Genomic DNA, 24,396 nt, shown 5'->3' on the forward strand with positions numbered 1-24,396 from the left:
AACACCAGAGCCACCTCTCCACAGCCGATGCTTGGTGACAGACGTGTGGGGAAGTGCAGAGGGAGTGGGGAAGGAGCGGTGAGCTACTGGCCACTCTTGGGTTCTAGTCTGAGCTCCGCTGCTGGCCCTGGCCTTGGTTACATCCCTCCCCTCTGTGCCATCTGGACAGGGCAGCTACCCCTTCCCGGGGCACGGAGCCTCCTGTCCCCAGGGCAGAGCGCTGGGATCCTCAGGCAGAGGGGGGGTGCAGTGAACTCGCTAACTCCTGCCCTGCCTTCCGCCCCCAGACATCCGCCTGCGAGTCCGAGCCGAGTACTGCCAGCACGAGACGGCGCTCCAGGGCAACGTCTTCTCCAACAAGCAGGATCCCCTGGAGCGGCAATTCGAGCGCTTCAACCAGGCCAACACCATCTTAAAATCCCGGGACCTGGGTTCGATCATCTGTGACATAAAATTCTCAGAGCTCACCTACCTCGACGCCTTCTGGCGCGACTACATAAACGGCTCTTTGCTGGAGGCCCTCAAGGGCGTCTTCATCACGGACTCGCTCAAGCAAGCCGTGGGCCACGAGGCCATCAAGCTGCTGGTCAACGTGGACGAGGAGGATTACGAGGTTGGGCGCCAGAAACTCCTGCGGAACTTGATGCTGCACACGGCCCCTTGACCCTCCCCCAGGCTTGGCCTTGGCGGCTCTTTGGGAGCCAATCGTTTCATTTTTTTTTAAAAGGAAAAATCATTTAAATACCCACCGCCCCCCCCCAGCACCACCGCCCCCCAGCAAACTCCTGCCAAGTGCTGTGTAACTGTAGGACCTGCCTGAGCCGGGGGAGGGCTGTGCTGCCACTTAGCCAGCTCTCTGGTGGCCCCAGCCCAGCCGAGAGTCCACGATACCTGGGGCAACCCAGAGAGCAACTCCCCGCTCTGCTCCAGGAGCCTGGCCGAAGGACGCCGAACCGCCCAGCGGTAGGAGGAAGGGAGAGCTGCCGGCAGGAGCGCTGGGTGCTCACGTGTCCTCCCTTCCCCTCCCCCCCGGTTCTCTTGTGCTGGTTTTTCTTTTATACGGTCTTCTTTTTAAAAAAGGCAGAACTGTCATGTGGCACCGGGGCCCTGTGCGTGTGGGGGACGCGGGGCGGAGATGGGCTGGGGAGGTGGGACTCTTGATTATTCACTTTAATAAAAATGAACGAGTGCAGCGGGAGCTGTGTGCGTGTGGAATAAACAGCATGCGGGGGGGCCTGGGGCATTGGCCTTCCATTGCTGGGAGCCCGTTTCCACCAGTCCACTCCGCACTCAGCTGGCGATCCGGCAGGGGTGCCCTTTAGCCAGTTTGGGTATCTTTCCAGCGTGGGATGGTGGGGAGGGAGGCTGAGCTAAGGCGATTGCTGTCCCAACCCCTGGCGGGGTCCTGTGGCATCATCTGCTCTAGGCTGGGCAGGCTTGTTTCAGGAGTAACATCTGCGCGAATGGAGCCAATGCTGTTAATCTTCCTCCAGAGGCAAGAGCTAATTGTTGGGCCAGTGTTCCCTTCTCCCAGCCTGTGTGCCTGTTACCCCCTTCCCTGCAATCCTCCCCCCATCCCTGCCAGGCCAGCATCTGCCTCTGACCCCAGAGAGGAAACCTGAGCAAGGGGCTCCCTGCCCTGCCCATCTGATGCATAGAGCTGGTCCAGCCACAGCTGCTCCCCCCAGAGCTGAGAGATGCTTGCAGGCCCAGCAGGAGAGTTCTGCACATGGAGATGTGCACCCTTGCTCCCTTTGCCTGCAGGGTGGGAACGCATGGGGGCAGGGCCAGGCTTTTGGGATGTTCAGGGGCAGTGTCACGGCAGCAGGGCCTGGGGGTGGTGAGCGCCCAACCCTGGCCCATGTCACAGCTGATGCGTCAATGTCTCCCTCTTGCTACTACAAGGCCGGGCCCAGCAGTGGTGCAGATTCCTCTGGTGGTGGGGTTGGCTGTGTCCCCTGGGCTGTGCAGCAGGGAGGGATGCAGTGGGGCAGGTTGTAGAGTAAGACTTTGGCACAGGGCCCGTTCCCAACTGGGAAGAAGATGGCTCCTGTTTGATCCTACCCCATAACGGAAGGTTTGAGAGTTAAATTTGTTCCCCCTGCCCAGATGTACAGACTCCAGCTGGGAACCTAGAGGTGGGGAAAAATCCAAGGAGGGGCCAATCAGGGTGGTGCTGCCTGGTTTGCTCCTGGTCAGCTCCGTGGTGCTGGGTCTTGTCTGTCTGCTGGCACTGGACATCCATCCCAGGAGGAAGGAGCTGCTCCCAACAGGCAGGACTAGGAGGTGCCGTCCTGCATTAGGCCCTGTCTAGTTACAGTGATGGCTCTGGGGCCAGCAAGCTGGCTGTTTGCAAAGCACCTGTCACCTCGGGGCTGCTGTAATACGAACAGTCTCAGGGCTGGCCCTCTGCCTGCCCCTCCCTTACAATCCCCATGGCTGAGAGAGAGCCCTCGCCCAGCATGGGGAGTGGGGCTGGCTAAAGCAGTAACACGCTAGAGGCTGCGGTCCGAGCGTCTCCTGCCACTGCACGCAGGATGCCACAGGTGGCCTGGGCCAGTGGCTGGCTTAGCTGCATATTTTTAATTTTGGGCTGACTTTTGTTACTTTTTGGTAACAGGCCTCTGGGCTTGTTCCCTCCTCTCTCCCCTCCTGCTGAGCCCAGAACTTGGTGCCAGGGCAGACCTAGCCAGTTATGTGCCCACTTGGTAACATCATGTCAGGGATACGGTGGGCCTGGGGCTGAGCGGGCTTGTCAGTGAAATGGTCATTCTCAGAATCAATCTTCCAGGAGCCACGAGTGCATTTTAATTGGAAAATTCTCTTCCTCCCCAGTTCTTTTCCTGGTAACTCAAGTAAACACCCCAGGACTTAGGAGCCGCAAATCTAAAGCAGCTCCACAGAACTCCACACTGAGTTGAGGGAGAACAAATGGGTCTGAGGGTTATTTTTGCTGCATTTGATTTTCTTCTTCCCATCCTCCCAAATCTCTGCTGAGCTGCAGGACGTTTTCCTTATCGGTTCAGATGCTCAAAGGTATGCAGGTGCCCAACTCCCATGGGGAGATACGTACCTCCGTACTTTTGAGGAGCTGTGCCTTAAAAGACTGTTGGAAGCCAGATCAGTGCACGTGGGGTGGAGAAATGTTTGTTACGGATTGTTGCCTCCCTACCCGGGCATGGGCAGAGGCATAAGAAAGAGGGTGTTGTGCTTACCGAGTCCCCATCCAACAAAGCTGGCATGTGATAGCCCTGCAGGCTGCAACCCTCATGCCTTGATGGGGTTGTTTGGTGTGTGTGTGTGTGTTGATGCATTTTCTATCCACAGGCTGTCTCAGTTGAGAGCGTGTAGACCCCTCCTTCCCCGCACACACCTCCCTGTTTAAGGACAATTCTGGCACAAACTGTGTAATTTCTGTGACTCTTCTGTATTTTTTAAACTTCCAATATAACAGTCATAATCCCCATGTAGCTTTCAGTTTTCTTGAAATAAACATCTACTGCATCTCGTCTGCTTCCTTACTGCACAGATGCTGGGTCAGTTCCGTTCCCTTCCAGCTGTTTGGGGTGGTTTGTTTTGAAGTGTTGCATCTGGCCTCGGGTTTTCCATTTCCTACCAGGGTGACCTTGAGCTCTGCAGAAGCACACATGCCTGGGAAGTGCAACATTCATCTTGTTCTTAAGATCCCAGCTGGCCTAGCTCAGCTAAGCCCTAGGGCGACGTTAACCAGCAGTGCTGTGGCTGGGCCGCTGGTCCCCCCTTGGGTTTTGTAAAGGTGGGGCCTCGTTGTGTCACATCTGCACTTCAGGTAACGGCGCTGTGCTGGGAAAAGAAGCCATGAGTAGCAGGGGCCCTGGGGGTGGCATGGCTGAAGACTGCCTCTCTTCACTGCTGAGCTCAGCTCCAGAACCATTTTGCGATGTCTGCCTGAGTCTGCAGCCAGCCCGAACCGATAGCTCCAACAGGCAGGAACTGCCCCACTGGATTTAGATCAGCCTGCAGATGATGTAAGTGCGGCCTTGATTAATTGCACTGGCTCAGCCAATGCACCCAGCTAGGTTAGGGCTGGACCCCCTCTCCCCCCATACAGTGTGCTCACTGCCCCCCAGTCAGCTCACAATTCTCTATTATGGACTGAACCCTCACGCTCTCCCTGGGAGGAAATTCAGCCTTGGCCCTGGTTTACAGATGCAAACCGAAGGGCCACCACAAAAGTACCGTCCCAACGGTCAGTCTCACTCTGAGTGCACCTGCCTGGACAGACGGGTACTGGTAGTGTAGAAGAGGCTGGGGAAGTCACTACAAGCTGGGCATAGGAGCCAGAATTCCTGCTCTAACCACTAGAGTGACAGTCCCTTTACTGGGGTAGGGAATGTGTTTCCTGCTAAACTGTGGGTCTTTGGGCCTTGCTCTCCATTGGGCCAGTGGGAGCAGAGGAGAAAGTGATACACAAGAGGGACAGTAGCTTAGATACAAGGCAGAGCCACCATCAAGCGCTGGGATGGGAGACCTTGCTGGGGAGGCATTGGCTGCCTGCAGAGGGGAGATAACAGCAGGGAGGGGGTCCTGAGCTGTGGGAGAGAGGTACAGTGGGAAGATGATCCAGTTCTCCTACTTCACCCCAGGGTTGTGGCCAGCATCCAGCCCTCTGGGCTGCCCATTACCTCAATTACTAAGTGTCACTTCTCCTTTCCCCAGCTGCTTGGGTCTCGTGCTAACGTGGAGCTTTTCACCTAAAGATTGTGGAGCATGTGTCATCAGACAGATGGGGAAACTGAGGCAGGGGGAAGGGACCTGCCCGAGGGCTCAGAGCAGCATTGTAGGGGCTATAACTAGGGTGCAGTTCCCTGCTCCAAGACCCATGGGCTCTAAAGGTGAAGTAGCCCAGGCCCATCCATCCCTTTCTGAGGCCAAAGGGGAATCAGGAACACCCTATACGCTCAGAAGTAACAGACTTCTTGCCCTCTTAGAATTTCCTAACTAGCTATAAATCACAGGGGAACTGCCCAGGGTGGAGAGCCCCTCTCCCTCTGCTGGGAAATTGAGCCCCACCCCACCTCAGGCAGACCATGGGACAGTTTTAGGGCACTAAAAGAGGAGACTAAGGGGGGATATGATAGAGGTCTATAAAATCATGAGTGGTGTGGAGAAAGTGAATAAGGAAAAAAGTTATTCACTTGTTCCCATAATATAAGAACTAGGGGCCACCCAATGAAATTAATGGGTAGCAGGTTTAAAAGGAAGTTGTTCTTCACTCAGCGCACAGTCAATCTGGGGAACTCCTTGCCTGAGGAGGTTGTGAAGGCTAGGACTAACAGGGTTTAAAAGAGAATTGGATAAATTCACAGAGGTTAAGGCCATTAATGGCTATTAGCCAGGATGGGTAAGGAATGGTGTCCTTAGCCTCTGTTTGTCAGAGGGTGGAGATGGATGGCAGGAGAGAGATCACTAGATCAGTACCAGTACCTTGGGGGCACCTGGCATTGGCCACTGTTGGAAGACAGGATCCTGGGCTGGATGGCCCTTTGGTCTGACCCAGCGTGGCCGTTCTTACGGCAGGGACGTAGTGACAAGGGCAGCAGGCAGGATGCCTCAGGAACTGGTACAGCTCGAGTGTTTGCTGAGAGGGGAACGGGTCTGACACACGAGCTAGCCCCAGCCTCCCCAGGAACCTCTCCACTGCTCCGTCTCTGAGCCGGGCTTTTACCAGCAGCTGCCTCACTTCCGCTTCCTCCCCTCTACCTGCTCAGCTGCTGGAGCCGACTGCGAATGCTCCTTCCATGGGGCAGCTGCCGCATCAGCTGCTGCCTGGAGAAGCCAGGGGCCCAGCTGGAGCTGCTCCCTTCACCCTTGGGAAATGCTCCATCTTCGCTAGGGCCTGACAAGGCAGCACCAGCCGGAGCAGGAATTGTTGGGGGATGCTGCAGTTCCATGCTGTCCCCCAGAGGGCGCCTCTGCCCAGCACACACCAGGAGAGCCTTCAGCCCTGCTCAGTGGGTCTGGGCAGGGGGAGGTGGGGGGAGGAGGTGATACCGGGAGGGGTGTGTGGGGGGGAGGAGGTGATACCAGTAGGGGTCTCTGCTCCCTGCTCTGCCTCCTGATTATGGAGGGTTGCAGGGCTTGGCTGGCAGTGGCTGATTTTCCTGGGGGGGCAGCCCCTCAGGGAGGCGGAGGTTTCTTCAGCACAGTGACCCTGCCGTAGAGGTCGGCCCGCCGGTGGGTGCAGACCGGCATCTCCTGGCGGATGCGGCGCAGGTAGCCCAGGTCGATCTCCGCGTAGCACAGGCCTGGCCCCTCCTGGCACTGGGCAATCACGCAGCCCCAGGGGTCCACCACCATGGTGTGGCCGTAGGAGGTGCGGTGCTCGTGGTTCTTCCCGGTCTGAGCTGCTGCCACCACGTAGCACTGGGTCTCGATGGCGCGGGCCCGCAGCAGCGCCTGCAGCAGGGCGGACAAAGGGGCAGGGCAGCTCACCACGGACGCTCTCCTCCAAGCGCCACACCAGCCAACCCTCCCGGCTAGCTCCTGGGCTAGTTTTGTGCTGCTGAAAAAGGCAGGAGGCTCCCCACGTATCACCCCGCCAGTGGGTCTCAGCTCAGTCTCGGCTGGAAGTGCTGCCTATAATTAAGGTTGCCTGACACTTCCCATTCTGAGACCCTGTTTTCAGTGGCTTCCAACTTTGTCAAACTTGAACTGTTCGGACTGATTCCCCACGCCAGGCGTCAGCCTCGGGGTGAACGCTTTTGGAAAGTTGCAGCTAAAACGGCTCCACCATTTCTGAGAACAGGATTAGGGGATACATGGCTTTGCCCGAGTTAAACACATTCTCACCACTCTTTCATTGAGCGGCTCTAGTGCCCAGAGGCTTTGGAGCAGGGACTGGGTAAATGGCCTTGGGGCCACTGAGGTGCCTTTTGCCATCACCCGTAAAACTGGCCCAAATTTGGCCAAGTTATGAGCCTCTGAAAAAATCTCAGTTTGCACATGCTCAGTAGAGACTTCTTAGAGTTGGCAGCTAAGTTCTCCTCCCGAGCATGCTCCAGCCTCCCCCACCCCAGCTCCTACATGCTCCAGCCTAGGGATGCCAGAGCTGAGCGGGACTTTCACTGCTTGTTTCTCTGGGTACTGGGGGCTCATCTGGCCTCAGAACTGAGAGCAGGGGCACCCAAGAGGAGGAGGGATTGGAATTTGGAGTGGTGAGGATGGGGGCTGGGCAGGGCAGAAGATGGAGAGATGAATAAGAACAAGAAGTGGGAAAGGGGCAGGATCCAGGACAGGGAGGGAGAGGAATGGGGGGCAGGGGCGGCCATGGCTGGGGAGGGGAAGGATTGGGCATTGGTAGGGATTGAACTCAGGGCTGCCAGTACCAAACAAACACAGAGACCTCTAAAGGAATCCCCCCCTTCTTATAATGGTCAGGAGCTGTTCTAACAGCTCTGTGTGTTACACCGACTAGAGTGAGCCATGGTCTCATATACACAGGCTCTGCATTGTCCATGTCACTATGCAACAGGCAATCACAGCTGGACTCACCTCCCAGTGGGCGGAGCCTGTGGTCACTGTGAAGGCTGATGGGTAGGTGAGAATCTCCGCCCCCTCCTGGGTTAGTGCCAGAGAGATTTCTGGGAAACGCAGGTCATAGCAGATGGCGAGGCCGACCTGGGGGGAGGAAGAGGCAAATGACACAGAGATCGCCATGGGTGCTGCCAGTGATGGGCCTCAACCAAGCAAGGGCCGCATCTGCCCTGGGCCCCAGAACTCACCCCCCAGGGCAGCTCCAGTCTTGTCTGCACAACAGGTGCCACCAAAGTGTGTGTGTGTGGGGGGGGAGGGGGGGGCAGGGATCCAAGGACCTGATTGTGCCTGCTGCTCCCCAGACCCCATCCTCCTCCACCCCTAGGATCACTGGTTTGGCCCTCTTGGGAGAGGGATTCGGGGCAGCTCCATGATGTGCATCAGCTCATTGTGTAACAGCACATTCAGCTTGGGCCACCTCATTGCAAGGAAGGCCTGGCACAAGAAGGGCAGGGAGCCATGGGAGGAAAACGCCAAGTGACTAGGGCTATTTCACTGGAGAGAAGGCCAACTGGGCTCCCATTTACCCTGTGCCCAAACACCCAGGGGCGCTAGATGCATTGTACAGGCCACCCATGGAAAGCTGCAAGAATCTACCTTCTAGATGACCCACAGAACTCACTACTGCAGGATTTCACTGCAGCAGACATTGGCAGGGATCAGTCAGGGGGCTGGAGCCAGGATGGCACCTGCACTGATATTAGCAGGAATCAGAATGATGTGGATCACCGGTCCACATGCTCCAGGGGTTACTGGGGGCCAGGCATAAAGCCACACTGCACACCAGGGTGCATCATGGTCACTGTTGAGGGAGGGGTTGGGTCTGTCATGCGTTAGTGAAATAAGGGAACTGGTCCTGACACACCACTGTATCTGGAAGCAGTTACCTGTACCAAATATGGTGATGCCAGCCAAATATTCAGCCCTGTGAGATGCCACCCCTCCCGCTCCGGCAGGGAAACACAGAAGCCAACATAGATTACTGGGGCTCCTAGTTGGGCCCAGGGCTCCCCCAGCCTCAGTTTGCAATAGCACTTCTCCCCCCGCCCCGTGCTTTGAACTCTCATTTTCCGTGGAACAATCCGACCTGGGGCAGGCAGTGGTCAGGGCCCCCGAGCAATGACTCAGCCAGACCTCAACTCCCAACGGAAACATTTCTGAATTCTCAAAAATACTCGTCAGACGGGAAACCCGTCTCCAGCCCAGCCCTAGCCAGAGCTGCCTAGGTGACCGGGATGTGCCGACTCTGAGGGCTCTGTCTCGGCAGCCATGGGGAACTGCTGCCATAAGGCTCAGGCTCAGTGGCTGCAGGAGCACTGCAAGGGCCCAGCTCTGCTCTCAGCTACTCCAGGGTAAATCCAGAGTCACCCCCGCTGTTGGTGCCGTTGCTCCAGATCGACAGCACAAGGCTTGGCCTGAGAATCTCGGATCTTGGAGCACCCTGCCCTGTCCAGACCCTCCTCCCCGCCAGACCCGGGCTCCTACCTTCCCAGCAGGGGTGCTGACAGGCAACACAATCTCAGGCCCGGGGTTGGTGAAGTTGCTCTCCTTCATAGACACTCGCCCTTCCAAGTCTACATCGCAGAGGTGGGTCTTCCTGTATGTGGCCACGACGTGCCCTGGGGACGAGTGGGGAGAGGAGACTGCAGGCAGCATGGGCATCCCGCTGCCTCTGGGGAATCACTAGAAGGGGGTTAGGGGAAAGGGCCAACACTCCAAGCGCTTTGCAACCCCACTTCTCCACAGCCTCTAGGAGGTGGGTCGGCAGCATTGTCCCCATTGGAGGCAGGGGGAAGGGACGTCCACAGCAAAGAACAGAGTTGGGGACAGAACCCAGAAGTCCTGACTCCCAGCCCCACCACTGCTCTAACCCATTGGACCCCACTCCCCCTGCAGAGCTGGGGATAGAACCCAGGAGTCCTGACTCCCACACTGCCTCCTTCTTGCCAGCTTGGATGAATTGGGGGTCTGGTTCATGCCCTGGCCCAGAACTGCCAGAATGGGTGTGATACTGTCTAAAGAGGAAGGTGGAAGTCTACACTAATATGGTCACCACTTTTACAAAAGCGAGATAAATCTTGTTGAAAATATGTATTGTGAGGTATCATTGGAAAAGTTGTAAGCTGCTGAGTATTATTATCCTGTTATAATGTATGTATTAACACTGTATGGGGAGTTACAAATATATATCAGAATTTCGTAACTCAAACATGTTATATGTCTGAGAAATGCCCACAGGCTGGCTCTTCAGGTATAACAAAAGAACTGTAAATAGGGGCCTCTGCATGTTGCCCTGAAGACCCTCAGACTGTATGTGCACAGGAGGTGCCAGCAAAATTTGTAGTTCACATCCAGGACTGATGGCAAAACACGTACCCCATGGAACTGCCTGACCCATGACACAGCCAGGATTTTTCCCATTAAGATATAAAGGGGGAGACCAAAGGCCCCTCACCACCTCTTTCCTACCTCATCTCAGGACTGGTGAATTCTAACTGGGGAAATTTCAAATAAATGGACTGAGGTCCCCAAAACTATTTGGCCCAACCCAGGAAGACTTATAGACAACTAGCAGATTTAACATCCTGCTATCGTTTTGGACAACATAGTTTGATCCAACTTTTATTTGCTTTGGCCTTTTAGTAACTCTCATTCCTTTTTCTTAGTTCATAAATCTTTAGTTAGTTTACTAAAGGATTGGCTACAGCGTTGTCTTTGGTTTAAGGTCCTGAGCATCCACTGATCTGTTTTAATAACCTTTGCTCACAGAAGTCTAGTCTGCCTGGGTGATGATATAGACTGGAATGTCTATGGGGACTGTCTGCGGCTCCGGGTTAAGCTAGTATGGCGATCCAGGAACACACAATTGTTGCAGCTCTGGTTAAATCTAATTCTAGACTATACCCCGAGCGTGGGAGTGTCTGCCTAGTTTTTGACAGTCTGACCTGAGATTGGCCCTCTCAGCTGTGACCCATACCAGGCACGGTGACAAAGGGCAGAGAGCGGTGACCCCTTCACATCCATCAGTTACCCCACAATGGCAGGGGCTTGGAGCCAGGTCAGTGGGCACAAGGGGCAGTGCCTGGAGATTTCCCTGCAGGGAGTGGCTGGCACGGTACCCGATGCTCTCACCTGTGGGGTCCAGGAGCAGATGACAGTTATAAATCCTCCGGGTGCTGGCCCAGTCCTCGCCTCTCTCATGGAAGCCACCCAGAGACAGCCACACTCGGCACTCCCTGTCAGGCAGAGATGCACCCACATTACACAGGGAGCGCGGAGACCCTCGCTGCCCCCGCGTGCCCGAGCAATGGCTCTGGAGCCTGACAGCCTCAATCCCCAGAGCAGCTGCAGCCCAAGGCAAGCTTCCCTCCCGCACTTCCCTGCTTGTGTGCGTGCGCCCGCCCTGCCAAGGCCCCACCAGAGGACAGCGCTGGTTCCATGGCTCACTCAGCACTTGGCCCTTCTGCCGGCTAGTGCCAGCCACATCTGTCCAATAGGAACAGGGACCTGATGGGGACAATGCCCCAACCGGCAGCCCAGAGCGGACGGTCTCCACTGCTTGTCCCAACGAGAGTGGCTGTTGTACACGCTGCCATTTAGAGAGACGCTGTCAAGGCTGGGAGGCCTGTAGTGAACCCTAACCAGCTCTGCTTTGCTGCCTCTCCTCATCCCCTGCCCACCCAGCCTGGGAAGGGACCACAAGCCCCATCGGCTCCACTGGGGCTCTTCTAAACAGGGTTCTGGTCACGTCTGACCTCTCCCCCTTGAGGGTCTGACCCTTCAGAAATGTGACACCACCTAGGGTAGCTCATTCCTGCCCCCTCCCATCACCCGGCTCCCACGCCAAGTCCCTTGCTTCCAGAGCGATAATGACAGAGCGACGGGAGTTCAGGAACAATCGGAGGTGACAATGGGGAAAGATTCAAAGCAACATGGGCAGGGGAGCAAGCTCCAGACAGACGAGGGACAGACAGGGCGGGACATGGGGGCGGAATAGTGGGAAGAGGGCGAAACGAAACACGGGATCACAGTTTGGCTGGAAAGCAGAGTACTGCTGTGGGCCAGCCCCCAGGGATGGGGCAGGAGCCCCATCGCGCAGGCCATGTGAACAAGGGCGGGCTGAGCGAGTGGGCCCAATCCTGCCCTGGCCCTGAAAGGGATTTCCCAGCGCCGCCTGTACTGCTCTTCTGTCGTACAGAGCTGTACCTGGCCAGGCCGGCGTAGCGCTGAATCTGGGCCCCCTCCAGGCTCTCGGCCAGGCTCAGGGTCTCTTGCGTGTCGCTGCCGATGAAGTCGAAGGCCTCGGGGAGGAAGACGACGCAGGCGCCTCGCTGTGCTGCCTCCCGGATGAGCCGCGAGCAACTGGCGAAGTTCTGCTCCTTGTCAGGCGTGGAGGTGAGCTGGCACACGGCGATGAGGGGCTTCAGCGCAGTGGCAGCCATTATGCCAGGCTGCCAAGGGGCACAGGACAGCAGGGAAGAGCTGGGGGCCAGGAACAAGAGGAGAGTGGAACAGACTGATATGGGGAGGGGCAGACGGCTGCAGTTTCTGGGCTCCAGCCCAGAGCCAGCCCAGCTCTCTATGGTCCCAGTGGGGAGGCCATGTTGCTGGACGGGAGTGTAAAGGGTCCTCCCAAAGAAGGCCTTGGACAGGAAGCCTATGCAAAGGCCTCAAAGAATCCGACATCAGCTTCCTCCAACCCTCCCCAGGAGCCCAACTCCCCACAACCCTGCCCATTGTACCTGCGGCTGGCTGTGCGGGATGGGATCCTTTGCAGCTGTCTCCCAGGAACCTGGCGATAGGCCCGGTGCAGTGGGCATAGGGCAGTCTGGATCACTACTCTCAGCCTGGGGGATGCGCAGAGAAAGGGGGGTTAATGATTCAGCTCAACCCCTGCAGCAAGAGGCCCAGACCAACCCCCTTCCTCGGAGGCCTGATGCTGGCAGCCCGGGGTGATGGGTGGAGGTGAGAGCAGGGGGGCTTTAAAAGAAGATCAGTGTCTCCCTTTTCAACAGAATATAATCATAATAGGAAATGGGAATAGTCCAGTGCTCACAAACAACCCGATCACCACACACCAGCTGGCCAGCCCAGGACTTGTGAACAATCCTACCATAACAAACCAGCCCGGTTTTCAAGAACAACCTTACCACAACAAACCAGCCCGGCCGGCCCAGCGCTCGCCAACAACCCTGCCGCAACACAAACCTGCCCAGCGCTCGCCAACAACCCTGCCGCAACACAAACCTGCCCAGCGCTCGCCAACAGCCCTGCCCCAACACAAACCTGCCCAGCGCTCGCCAACAACCCTGCCCCAACACAAACCTGCCCAGCGCTCGCCAACAACCCTGCCGCAACACAAACCTGCCCAGCGCTCGCCAACAACCCTGCCCCAACACAAACCTGCCCAGCGCTCGCCAACAACCCTGCCCCAACACAAACCTGCCCAGCGCTCGCCAACAGCCCTGCCCCAACACAAACCTGCCCAGCGCTCGCCAACAGCCCTGCCCCAACACAAACCTGCCCAGCGCTCGCCAACAACCCTGCCCCAACACAAACCTGCCCAGCGCTCGCCAACAACCCTGCCCCAACACAAACCTGCCCAGCGCTCGCCAACAACCCTGCCGCAACACAAACCTGCCCAGCGCTCGCCAACAACCCTGCCGCAACACAAACCTGCCCCGCGCTCGCCAACAACCCTGCCGCAACACAAACCTGCCCCGCGCTCGCCAACAACCCTGCCGCAACACAAACCTGCCCCGCGCTCGCCAACAACCCTGCCGCAACACAAACCTGCCCAGCGCTCGCCAACAACCCTGCCGCAGCACAAACCTGCCCAGCGCTCGCCAACAACCCTGCCCCAACACAAACCTGCCCAGCGCTCGCCAACAACCCTGCCGCAACACAAACCTGCCCCGCGCTCGCCAACAACCCTGCCCCAACACAAACCTGCCCAGCGCTCGCCAACAACCCTGTCGCAACACAAACCTGCCCAGCGCTCGCCAACAACCCTGCCGCAACACAAACCTGCCCAGCGCTCGCCAACAACCCTGCCCCAACACAAACCTGCCCAGCGCTCGCCAACAACCCTGCCGCAACACAAACCTGCCCAGCGCTCGCCAACAACCCTGCCGCAACACAAACCTGCCCAGCGCTCGCCAACAACCCTGCCGCAACACAAACCTGCCCAGCGCTCGCCAACAACCCTGCCCCAACACAAACCTGCCCAGCGCTCGCCAACAACCCTGCCCCGCGCTCGCCAACAACCCTGCCGCAACACAAACCTGCCCAGCGCTCGCCAACAACCCTGCCGCAACACAAACCTGCCCAGCGCTCGCCAACAACCCTGCCCCAACACAAACCTGCCCAGCGCTCGCCAACAACCCTGCCCCGCGCTCGCCAACAACCCTGCCCCAACACAAACCTGCCCAGCGCTCGCCAACAACCCTGCCGCAACACAAACCTGCCCAGCGCTCGCCAACAACCCTGCCGCAGCACAAACCTGCCCAGCGCTCGCCAACAACCCTGCCGCAGCACAAACCTGCCCAGCGCTCGCCAACAACCCTGCCCCAACACAAACCTGCCCCGCGTTCGCCAACAACCCTGCCCCAACACAAACCTGCCCCGCGCTCGCCAACAACCCTGCCCCAACACAAACCTGCCCCGCGCTCGCCAACAACCCTGCCCCAACACAAACCTGCCCAGCGCTCGCCAACAACCCTGCCCCAACACAAACCTGCCCAGCGCTCGCCAACAACCCTGCCCCAACACAAACCTGCCCAGCGCTCGCCAACAACCCTGCCGCAACACAAACCTGCCCAGCGCTCGCCAACAACCCTGCCGCAGCACAAACCTGCCCAGCGCTCGCCAACAACCCTGCCGCAACACAAACCTGCCCAGCGCTCGCCAACGACCCTGCCCCAACACAAACCTGCCCAGCGCTCGCCAACAACCCTGCCGCAACACAAACCTGCCCAGCGCTCGCCAACAACCCTGCCGCAACACAAACCTGCCCAGCGCTCGCCAACAACCCTGCCGCAACACAAACCTGCCCCGCGCTCGCCAACAACCCTGCCGCAACACAAACCTGCCCCGCGCTCGCCAACAACCCTGCCGCAACACAAACCTGCCCCGCGCTCGCCAACAACCCTGCCGCAACACAAACCTGCCCAGCGCTCGCCAACAACCCTGCCGCAACACAAACCTGCCCAGCGCTCGCCAACAACCCTGCCGCAACACAAACCTGCCCCGCGCTCGCCAACAACCCTAGCACAACACAAACCTGCCCAGCGCTCGCCAACAACCCTGCCCCAACACAAACCTGCCCAGCGCTCGCCAACAGCCCTGCCCCAACACAAACCTGCCCAGCGCTCGCCAACGACCCTGCCGCAGCACAAACCTGCCCAGCGCTCGCCAACGACCCTGCCGCAGCACAAACCTGCCCAGCGCTCGCCAACGACCCTGCCGCAACACAAACCTGCCCAGCGCTCGCCAACAACCCTGCCGCAGCACAAACCTGCCCCGCGCTCGCCAACAACCCTGCCGCAGCACAAACCTGCCCAGCGCTCGCCAACAACCCTGCCCCAACACAAACCTGCCCAGCGCTCGCCAACAACCCTGCCCCAACACAAACCTGCCCAGCGCTCGCCAACAACCCTGCCGCAGCACAAACCTGCCCCGCGCTCGCCAACAACCCTGCCGCAACACAAACCTGCCCCGCGCTCGCCAACAACCCTAGCACAACACAAACCTGCCCAGCGCTCGCCAACAACCCTGCCGCAGCACAAACCTGCCCAGCGCTCGCCAACAACCCTGCCGCAACACAAACCTGCCCCGCGCTCGCCAACAACCCTGCCGCAGCACAAACCTGCCCAGCGCTCGCCAACGACCCTGCCGCAACACAAACCTGCCCAGCGCTCGCCAACGACCCTGCCCCAACACAAACCTGCCCAGCGCTCGCCAACAGCCCTGCCGCAACACAAACCTGCCCAGCGCTCGCCAACAACCCTGCCGCAACACAAACCTGCCCAGCGCTCGCCAACAACCCTGCCGCAACACAAACCTGCCCAGCGCTCGCCAACAACCCTGCCCCAACACAAACCTGCCCAGCGCTCGCCAACAACCCTGCCGCAGCACAAACCTGCCCAGCGCTCGCCAACAACCCTGCCGCAGCACAAACCTGCCCAGCGCTCGCCAACAACCCTGCAGCAACACAAACCTGCCCAGCGCTCGCCAACAACCCTGCCCCAACACAAACCTGCCCAGCGCTCGCCAACAACCCTGCCCCAACACAAACCTGCCCAGCGCTCGCCAACAACCCTGCCCCAACACAAACCTGCCCAGCGCTCGCCAACAACCCTGCCCCAACACAAACCTGCCCAGCGCTCGCCAACAACCCTGCCGCAGCACAAACCTGCCCAGCGCTCGCCAACAACCCTGCCCCAACACAAACCTGCCCAGCGCTCGCCAACAACCCTGCCGCAACACAAACCTGCCCAGCGCTCGCCAACAACCCTGCCGCAACACAAACCTGCCCCGCGCTCGCCAACAACCCTAGCACAACACAAACCTGCCCAGCGCTCGCCAACAACCCTGCCCCAACACAAACCTGCCCAGCGCTCGCCAACAGCCCTGCCCCAACACAAACCTGCCCAGCGCTCGCCAACAACCCTGCCGCAGCACAAACCTGCCCAGCGCTCGCCAACAACCCTGCCCCAACACAAACCTGCCCAGCGCTCGCCAACAGCCCTGCCCCAACACAAACCTGCCCAGCGCTCGCCAACAACCCTGCCGCAGCACAAACCTGCCCAGCGCTCGCCAACAACCCTGCCGCAACACAAACCTGCCCAGCGCTCGCCAACAACCCTGCCCCAACAGAAACCTGCCCAGCGCTCGCCAACAACCCTGCCCCAACACAAACCTGCCCAGCGCTCGCCAACAACCCTGCCCCAACACAAACCTGCCCAGCGCTCGCCAACAACCCTGCCCCAACACAAACCTGCCCAGCGCTCGCCAACAACCCTGCCCCAACACAAACCTGCCCAGCGCTCGCCAACAGCCCTGCCCCAACACAAACCTGCCCAGCGCTCGCCAACAACCCTGCCCCAACACAAACCTGCCCAGCGCTCGCCAACAACCCTGCCCCAACACAAACCTGCCCAGCGCTCGCCAACAACCCTGCCCCAACACAAACCTGCCCAGCGCTCGCCAACAACCCTGCCGCAGCACAAACCTGCCCAGCGCTCGCCAACAACCCTGCCGCAACACAAACCTGCCCAGCGCTCGCCAACAACCCTGCCCCAACACAAACCTGCCCAGCGCTCGCCAACAACCCTGCCCCAACACAAACCTGCCCAGCGCTCGCCAACAACCCTGCCGCAGCACAAACCTGCCCCGCGCTCGCCAACAACCCTGCCGCAACACAAACCTGCCCCGCGCTCGCCAACAACCCTAGCACAACACAAACCTGCCCAGCGCTCGCCAACAACCCTGCCGCAGCACAAACCTGCCCAGCGCTCGCCAACAACCCTGCCGCAACACAAACCTGCCCAGCGCTCGCCAACAACCCTGCCGCAACACAAACCTGCCCAGCGCTCGCCAACAGCCCTGCCGCAACACAAACCTGCCCAGCGCTCGCCAACAACCCTGCCCCAACACAAACCTGCCCAGCGCTCGCCAACAACCCTGCCGCAGCACAAACCTGCCCAGCGCTCGCCAACAACCCTGCCGCAACACAAACCTGCCCAGCGCTCGCCAACAACCCTGCCGCAACACAAACCTGCCCAGCGCTCGCCAACAACCCTGCCCCAACACAAACCTGCCCAGCGCTCGCCAACAACCCTGCCCCAACACAAACCTGCCCAGCGCTCGCCAACAACCCTGCCCCAACACAAACCTGCCCAGCGCTCGCCAACAACCCTGCCCCAACACAAACCTGCCCAGCGCTCGCCAACAACCCTGCCCCAACACAAACCTGCCCAGCGCTCGCCAACAACCCTGCCGCAGCACAAACCTGCCCAGCGCTCGCCAACAACCCTGCCCCAACACAAACCTGCCCAGCGCTCGCCAACAACCCTGCCCCAACACAAACCTGCCCCGCGCTCGCCAACAACCCTAGCACAACACAAACCTGCCCAGCGCTCGCCAACAACCCTGCCGCAGCACAAACCTGCCCAGCGCTCGCCAACAACCCTGCCGCAGCACAAACCTGCCCAGCGCTCGCCAACAGCCCTGCCGCAACACAAACCTGCCCAGCGCTCGCCAACAACCCTGCCCAACACAAACCTGCCCAGCGCTCGCCAACAACCCTGCCGCAGCACAAACCTGCCCAGCGCTCGCCAACAACCCTGCCGCAACACAAACCTGCCCAGCGCTCGCCAACAACCCTGCCGCAACACAAACCTGCCCAGCGCTCGCCAACAACCCTGCCCCAACACAAACCTGCCCAGCGCTCGCCAACAACCCTGCCCCAACACAAACCTGCCCAGCGCTCGCCAACAACCCTGCCCCAACACAAACCTGCCCAGCGCTCGCCAACAACCCTGCCCCAACACAAACCTGCCCAGCGCTCGCCAACAACCCTGCCGCAGCACAAACCTGCCCAGCGCTCGCCAACAACCCTGCCCCAACACAAACCTGCCCAGCGCTCGCCAACAACCCTGCCCCAACACAAACCTGCCCAGCGCTCGCCAACAACCCTGCCGCAACACAAACCTGCCCAGCGCTCGCCAACAGCCCTGCCCCAACACAAACCTGCCCAGCGCTCGCCAACGACCCTGCCGCAGCACAAACCTGCCCAGCGCTCGCCAACGACCCTGCCGCAGCACAAACCTGCCCAGCGCTCGCCAACAACCCTGCCGCAACACAAACCTGCCCAGCGCTCGCCAACAACCCTGCCGCAACACAAACCTGCCCAGCGCTCGCCAACAACCCTGCCCCAACAGAAACCTGCCCAGCGCTCGCCAACAACCCTGCCGCAACACAAACCTGCCCAGCGCTCGCCAACAACCCTGCCGCAACACAAACCTGCCCAGCGCTCGCCAACAACCCTGCCGCAACACAAACCTGCCCAGCGCTCGCCAACAACCCTGCCCCAACACAAACCTGCCCAGCGCTCGCCAACAACCCTGCCGCAGCACAAACCTGCCCAGCGCTCGCCAACAACCCTGCCGCAACACAAACCTGCCCAGCGCTCGCCAACAACCCTGCCCCAACACAAACCTGCCCAGCGCTCGCCAACAACCCTGCCCCAACACAAACCTGCCCAGCGCTCGCCAACAACCCTGCCGCAGCACAAACCTGCCCCGCGCTCGCCAACAACCCTGCCGCAACACAAACCTGCCCCGCGCTCGCCAACAACCCTGCCGCAACACAAACCTGCCCAGCGCTCGCCAACAACCCTGCCGCAGCACAAACCTGCCCAGCGCTCGCCAACAACCCTGCCGCAACACAAACCTGCCCAGCGCTCGCCAACAACCCTGCCGCAACACAAACCTGCCCAGCGCTCGCCAACAACCCTGCCCCAACACAAACCTGCCCAGCGCTCGCCAACAACCCTGCCGCAACACAAACCTGCCCAGCGCTCGCCAACAACCCTGCCCCAACACAAACCTGCCCAGCGCTCGCCAACAACCCTGCCGCAACACAAACCTGCCCAGCGCTCGCCAACAACCCTGCCCCAACACAAACCTGCCCAGCGCTCGCCAACAACCCTGCCGCAGCACAAACCTGCCCAGCGCTCGCCAACAACCCTGCCCCAACACAAACCTGCCCAGCGCTCGCCAACAACCCTGCCCCAACACAAACCTGCCCAGCGCTCGCCAACAACCCTGCCGCAACACAAACCTGCCCAGCGCTCGCCAACAGCCCTGCCCCAACACAAACCTGCCCAGCGCTCGCCAACGACCCTGCCGCAGCACAAACCTGCCCAGCGCTCGCCAACGACCCTGCCGCAACACAAACCTGCCCAGCGCTCGCCAACGACCCTGCCCCAACACAAACCTGCCCAGCGCTCGCCAACAGCCCTGCCGCAACACAAACCTGCCCAGCGCTCGCCAACAACCCTGCCGCAACACAAACCTGCCCAGCGCTCGCCAACAACCCTGCCCCAACACAAACCTGCCCAGCGCTCGCCAACAACCCTGCCCCAACACAAACCTGCCCAGCGCTCGCCAACAACCCTGCCGCAGCACAAACCTGCCCAGCGCTCGCCAACAACCCTGCCCCAACACAAACCTGCCCAGCGCTCGCCAACAACCCTGCCGCAGCACAAACCTGCCCAGCGCTCGCCAACAACCCTGCCGCAACACAAACCTGCCCAGCGCTCGCCAACAACCCTGCCCCAACACAAACCTGCCCAGCGCTCGCCAACAACCCTGCCCCAACACAAACCTGCTCAGCGCTCGCCAACAACCCTGCCCCAACACAAACCTGCCCAGCGCTCGCCAACAACCCTGCCGCAGCACAAACCTGCCCAGCGCTCGCCAACAACCCTGCCCCAACACAAACCTGCCCAGCGCTCGCCAACAACCCTGCCGCAACACAAACCTGCCCAGCGCTCGCCAACAACCCTGCCGCAACACAAACCTGCCCCGCGCTCGCCAACAACCCTAGCACAACACAAACCTGCCCAGCGCTCGCCAACAACCCTGCCCCAACACAAACCTGCCCAGCGCTCGCCAACAACCCTGCCCCAACACAAACCTGCCCAGCGCTCGCCAACAACCCTGCCCCAACACAAACCTGCCCAGCGCTCGCCAACAGCCCTGCCCCAACACAAACCTGCCCAGCGCTCGCCAACAGCCCTGCCCCAACACAAACCTGCCCAGCGCTCGCCAACAACCCTGCCGCAGCACAAACCTGCCCAGCGCTCGCCAACAACCCTGCCCCAACACAAACCTGCCCAGCGCTCGCCAACAGCCCTGCCCCAACACAAACCTGCCCAGCGCTCGCCAACAACCCTGCCGCAGCACAAACCTGCCCAGCGCTCGCCAACAACCCTGCCGCAACACAAACCTGCCCAGCGCTCGCCAACAACCCTGCCCCAACAGAAACCTGCCCAGCGCTCGCCAACAACCCTGCCGCAACACAAACCTGCCCAGCGCTCGCCAACAACCCTGCCGCAACACAAACCTGCCCAGCGCTCGCCAACAACCCTGCCGCAACACAAACCTGCCCAGCGCTCGCCAACAACCCTGCCGCAACACAAACCTGCCCAGCGCTCGCCAACAACCCTGCACAACACAAACCTGCCCAGCGCTCGCCAACAACCCTGCCGCAGCACAAACCTGCCCAGCGCTCGCCAACAACCCTGCCGCAACACAAACCTGCCCAGCGCTCGCCAACAACCCTGCCGCAGCACAAACCTGCCCAGCGCTCGCCAACAACCCTGCCCCAACACAAACCTGCCCAGCGCTCGCCAACAACCCTGCCGCAACACAAACCTGCCCAGCGCTCGCCAACAACCCTGCCGCAACACAAACCTGCCCCGCGCTCGCCAACAACCCTAGCACAACACAAACCTGCCCAGCGCTCGCCAACAACCCTGCCCCAACACAAACCTGCCCAGCGCTCGCCAACAACCCTGCCCCAACACAAACCTGCCCAGCGCTCGCCAACAACCCTGCCCCAACACAAACCTGCCCAGCGCTCGCCAACAGCCCTGCCCCAACACAAACCTGCCCAGCGCTCGCCAACAGCCCTGCCCCAACACAAACCTGCCCAGCGCTCGCCAACAACCCTGCCGCAGCACAAACCTGCCCAGCGCTCGCCAACAACCCTGCCCCAACACAAACCTGCCCAGCGCTCGCCAACAACCCTGCCGCAGCACAAACCTGCCCAGCGCTCGCCAACAACCCTGCCGCAACACAAACCTGCCCAGCGCTCGCCAACAACCCTGCCCCAACAGAAACCTGCCCAGCGCTCGCCAACAACCCTGCCGCAACACAAACCTGCCCAGCGCTCGCCAACAACCCTGCCGCAACACAAACCTGCCCAGCGCTCGCCAACAACCCTGCCGCAACACAAACCTGCCCAGCGCTCGCCAACAACCCTGCCGCAACACAAACCTGCCCAGCGCTCGCCAACAACCCTGCCCCAACACAAACCTGCCCAGCGCTCGCCAACAACCCTGCCGCAGCACAAACCTGCCCAGCGCTCGCCAACAACCCTGCCGCAACACAAACCTGCCCAGCGCTCGCCAACAACCCTGCCGCAACACAAACCTGCCCAGCGCTCGCCAACAACCCTGCCCCAACACAAACCTGCCCAGCGCTCGCCAACAACCCTGCCCCAACACAAACCTGCCCAGCGCTCGCCAACAACCCTGCCGCAGCACAAACCTGCCCCGCGCTCGCCAACAACCCTGCCGCAACACAAACCTGCCCCGCGCTCGCCAACAACCCTAGCACAACACAAACCTGCCCAGCGCTCGCCAACAACCCTGCCGCAGCACAAACCTGCCCAGCGCTCGCCAACAACCCTGCCGCAACACAAACCTGCCCAGCGCTCGCCAACAACCCTGCCGCAACACAAACCTGCCCAGCGCTCGCCAACAACCCTGCCGCAGCACAAACCTGCCCAGCGCTCGCCAACAACCCTGCCGCAGCACAAACCTGCCCAGCGCTCGCCAACAACCCTGCCCCAACACAAACCTGCCCAGCGCTCGCCAACAACCCTGCCCCAACACAAACCTGCCCAGCGCTCGCCAACAACCCTGCCGCAACACAAACCTGCCCAGCGCTCGCCAACAACCCTGCCGCAACACAAACCTGCCCAGCGCTCGCCAACAACCCTGCCGCAACACAAACCTGCCCAGCGCTCGCCAACAACCCTGCCGCAACACAAACCTGCCCAGCGCTCGCCAACAACCCTGCCGCAACACAAACCTGCCCAGCGCTCGCCAACAACCCTGCCGCAACACAAACCTGCCCAGCGCTCGCCAACAACCCTGCCGCAACACAAACCTGCCCAGCGCTCGCCAACAACCCTGCCCCAACACAAACCTGCCCAGCGCTCGCCAACAACCCTGCCCCAACACAAACCTGCCCAGCGCTCGCCAACAACCCTGCCCCAACACAAACCTGCCCAGCGCTCGCCAACAACCCTGCCCCAACACAAACCTGCCCAGCGCTCGCCAACAACCCTGCCCCAACACAAACCTGCCCAGCGCTCGCCAACAACCCTGCCCCAACACAAACCTGCCCAGCGCTCGCCAACAACCCTGCCCCAACACAAACCTGCCCAGCGCTCGCCAACAACCCTGCCCCAACACAAACCTGCCCAGCGCTCGCCAACAACCCTGCCCCAGCACAAACCTGCCCAGCGCTCGCCAACAACCCTGCCGCAACACAAACCTGCCCCGCGCTCGCCAACAACCCTAGCACAACACACCAGCCTGGTGCTCGGTAGCACAGCTTAGCACGCTCCTTGAAAAGCTTTCCAAAATACACATGCCAACAAACACCAATATTTCTTCATCCAGATTCATGTCCCTTTTGCAGTCACTTTCCCTGAACATCTGACCCAAGAGGCTTCCTGGACTGACCATCCTAGAAACGTGGCCCCAAGAAGGGGGCTCAGGCAGCCAGAGACAAGAAACCAGTCTCTTGCTCTCAGTGGCTTATCTCAGCAACAGCAGGAAGGTCAAGTCTGGCCTCCCCGGGGTTGCTTGGAGGAGCTACGGGAGGGCTCAGCGATATTTGCTCAGTGCTCTTTGAGCTGGTCTCCTCCAACACAAAGACAGAGCAACGTGCGTGTGAAAATACCCCCCACAACCGGCCCCCACCCGCACGAACAAACCCCACCAAAGCAAAACCATCCCCTGAACACACTTATTCTCCTAGGGAGAGGGAGCGAGAACCACACGTGCCAGATGCCAGGCAGCTGCTTAATGCCTGGCCGGAGGGCTCCTTCGCCAGAGACGAGCCTGAGGGCGTGAGACTCCACGGGGAGCAGAGAGCTCCCGCAACCCGGTCAAAGGGCAGGGCTGCCGGCTCAGGCGCGAAGCCTTCCGTCAGCCGAGACGTGCCTTTGCTGCTGAAGTCCGCACAAGTCAGAGCTCTGAGCACTTTGGCTCCCTTCCCCTTTCCGCTCGGACTGGCCGGGCTCTGGGGATTTACACGAGCTCGGCAGTTCGCCCAGCGGCCGCCGAGCCGAGGCCGGGGCCGGGGCCGAGTTTTTAAGGGTGAAACCCAGGCCCAGGAACCGAACTCTCAGGCTCTGGGCGGACAGAAACTCAAGGGCGCGATCAGATGCGGCCCGGCCCGCCAAGGGGGGTGGGGGGGGGGCCCGGCCCGCCAAGGGGGGTGGGGGGGGGGGCCCGGCCCGCCAAGGGGGGGGGGGGGCTCGGCCCGCCAAGGGGGGGGGGGGCCTATAGCCAGTCACCAGCCCCGCGGGGCGAGCCAGAGCCGGTAACGCCCCGCCCCGCCCCCGCCGCGAGCAGGGCCCGTTACATGGAGCAGGCCGCGGGCGACGGGGCGGCGAAGCAGCTCCTGGCTCCCCGAGACCGGCCCCGCCGGACGCCTGCGGAGAGCGGAGCAAGGGCCCGCGAAGCCGGAAGGCGACGGCGGCCGAGGAGCGTCGTTAGGGGACGTGCCCCAAACAAATATGGCGCCCGAAGGGCCCTTTTTCCCGGCAGGTGGAGGTCGTGACCCCGGAAGTGGGGAGGAACGGACCATGCGCAGAACTGGCGGGAAGATGGCGGACAGTGGGAAGAGCAAGGCCGCGCCGACAGCTCCATCCGCCGGCAAAGGCCTGACGGCGGAGCAGGTACCGGGCGGGCCCATCGCACCCGATGGAGGGGGGGACGTGTGTGTGGGTGTG

General features: G+C 60.6%; 2 protein-coding genes across 7 annotated transcripts in view; one reads left to right on the forward strand and one right to left on the reverse strand.

Annotated features, from left to right (window-relative positions):
* Window positions 1-3,504, forward strand: part of DEDD (death effector domain containing) — a 42,359-nt gene extending 38,855 nt beyond the window's left edge. For all 3 annotated transcript variants that reach the window (XM_043535025.1, XM_007068129.4, XM_043535026.1), the window contains one exon: window positions 288-3,504. In XM_043535025.1, the coding sequence (XP_043390960.1) occupies window positions 288-664 (377 nt within the window). In that variant the 3' untranslated portion in view covers window positions 665-3,504. The remainder of the gene's footprint in view (window positions 1-287) is intronic.
* Window positions 3,409-24,374, reverse strand: NIT1 (nitrilase 1). 4 transcript variants are annotated; one of them, XM_043535023.1, is made up of 7 exons: window positions 23,959-24,374; window positions 12,318-12,422; window positions 11,782-12,057; window positions 10,708-10,811; window positions 9,061-9,194; window positions 7,534-7,659; window positions 3,409-3,996 (listed from the first exon to the last, which is right to left on the reverse strand). In XM_043535023.1, the coding sequence occupies exons 1-7, from the start codon at window positions 24,357-24,359 to the stop codon at window positions 3,898-3,900; spliced, it is 1,245 nt and encodes a 414-aa protein (XP_043390958.1). In that variant the 5' UTR covers window positions 24,360-24,374; the 3' UTR covers window positions 3,409-3,897. The 4 variants fall into 4 exon arrangements, with proteins under 4 accessions (XP_043390958.1, XP_043390957.1, XP_037739551.2 ...); XM_043535022.1 differs by having other exon boundaries at window positions 3,409-6,438; XM_037883623.2 differs by having other exon boundaries at window positions 3,409-6,438; window positions 24,027-24,328.
* Window positions 24,375-24,396: the final 22 nt, after the last annotated feature.

The sequence above is a fragment of the Chelonia mydas genome, chromosome 24 (genome assembly GCF_015237465.2).
Source record: "Chelonia mydas isolate rCheMyd1 chromosome 24, rCheMyd1.pri.v2, whole genome shotgun sequence".
In the NCBI taxonomy this organism is placed as follows: Eukaryota; Metazoa; Chordata; order Testudines; family Cheloniidae; genus Chelonia; species Chelonia mydas.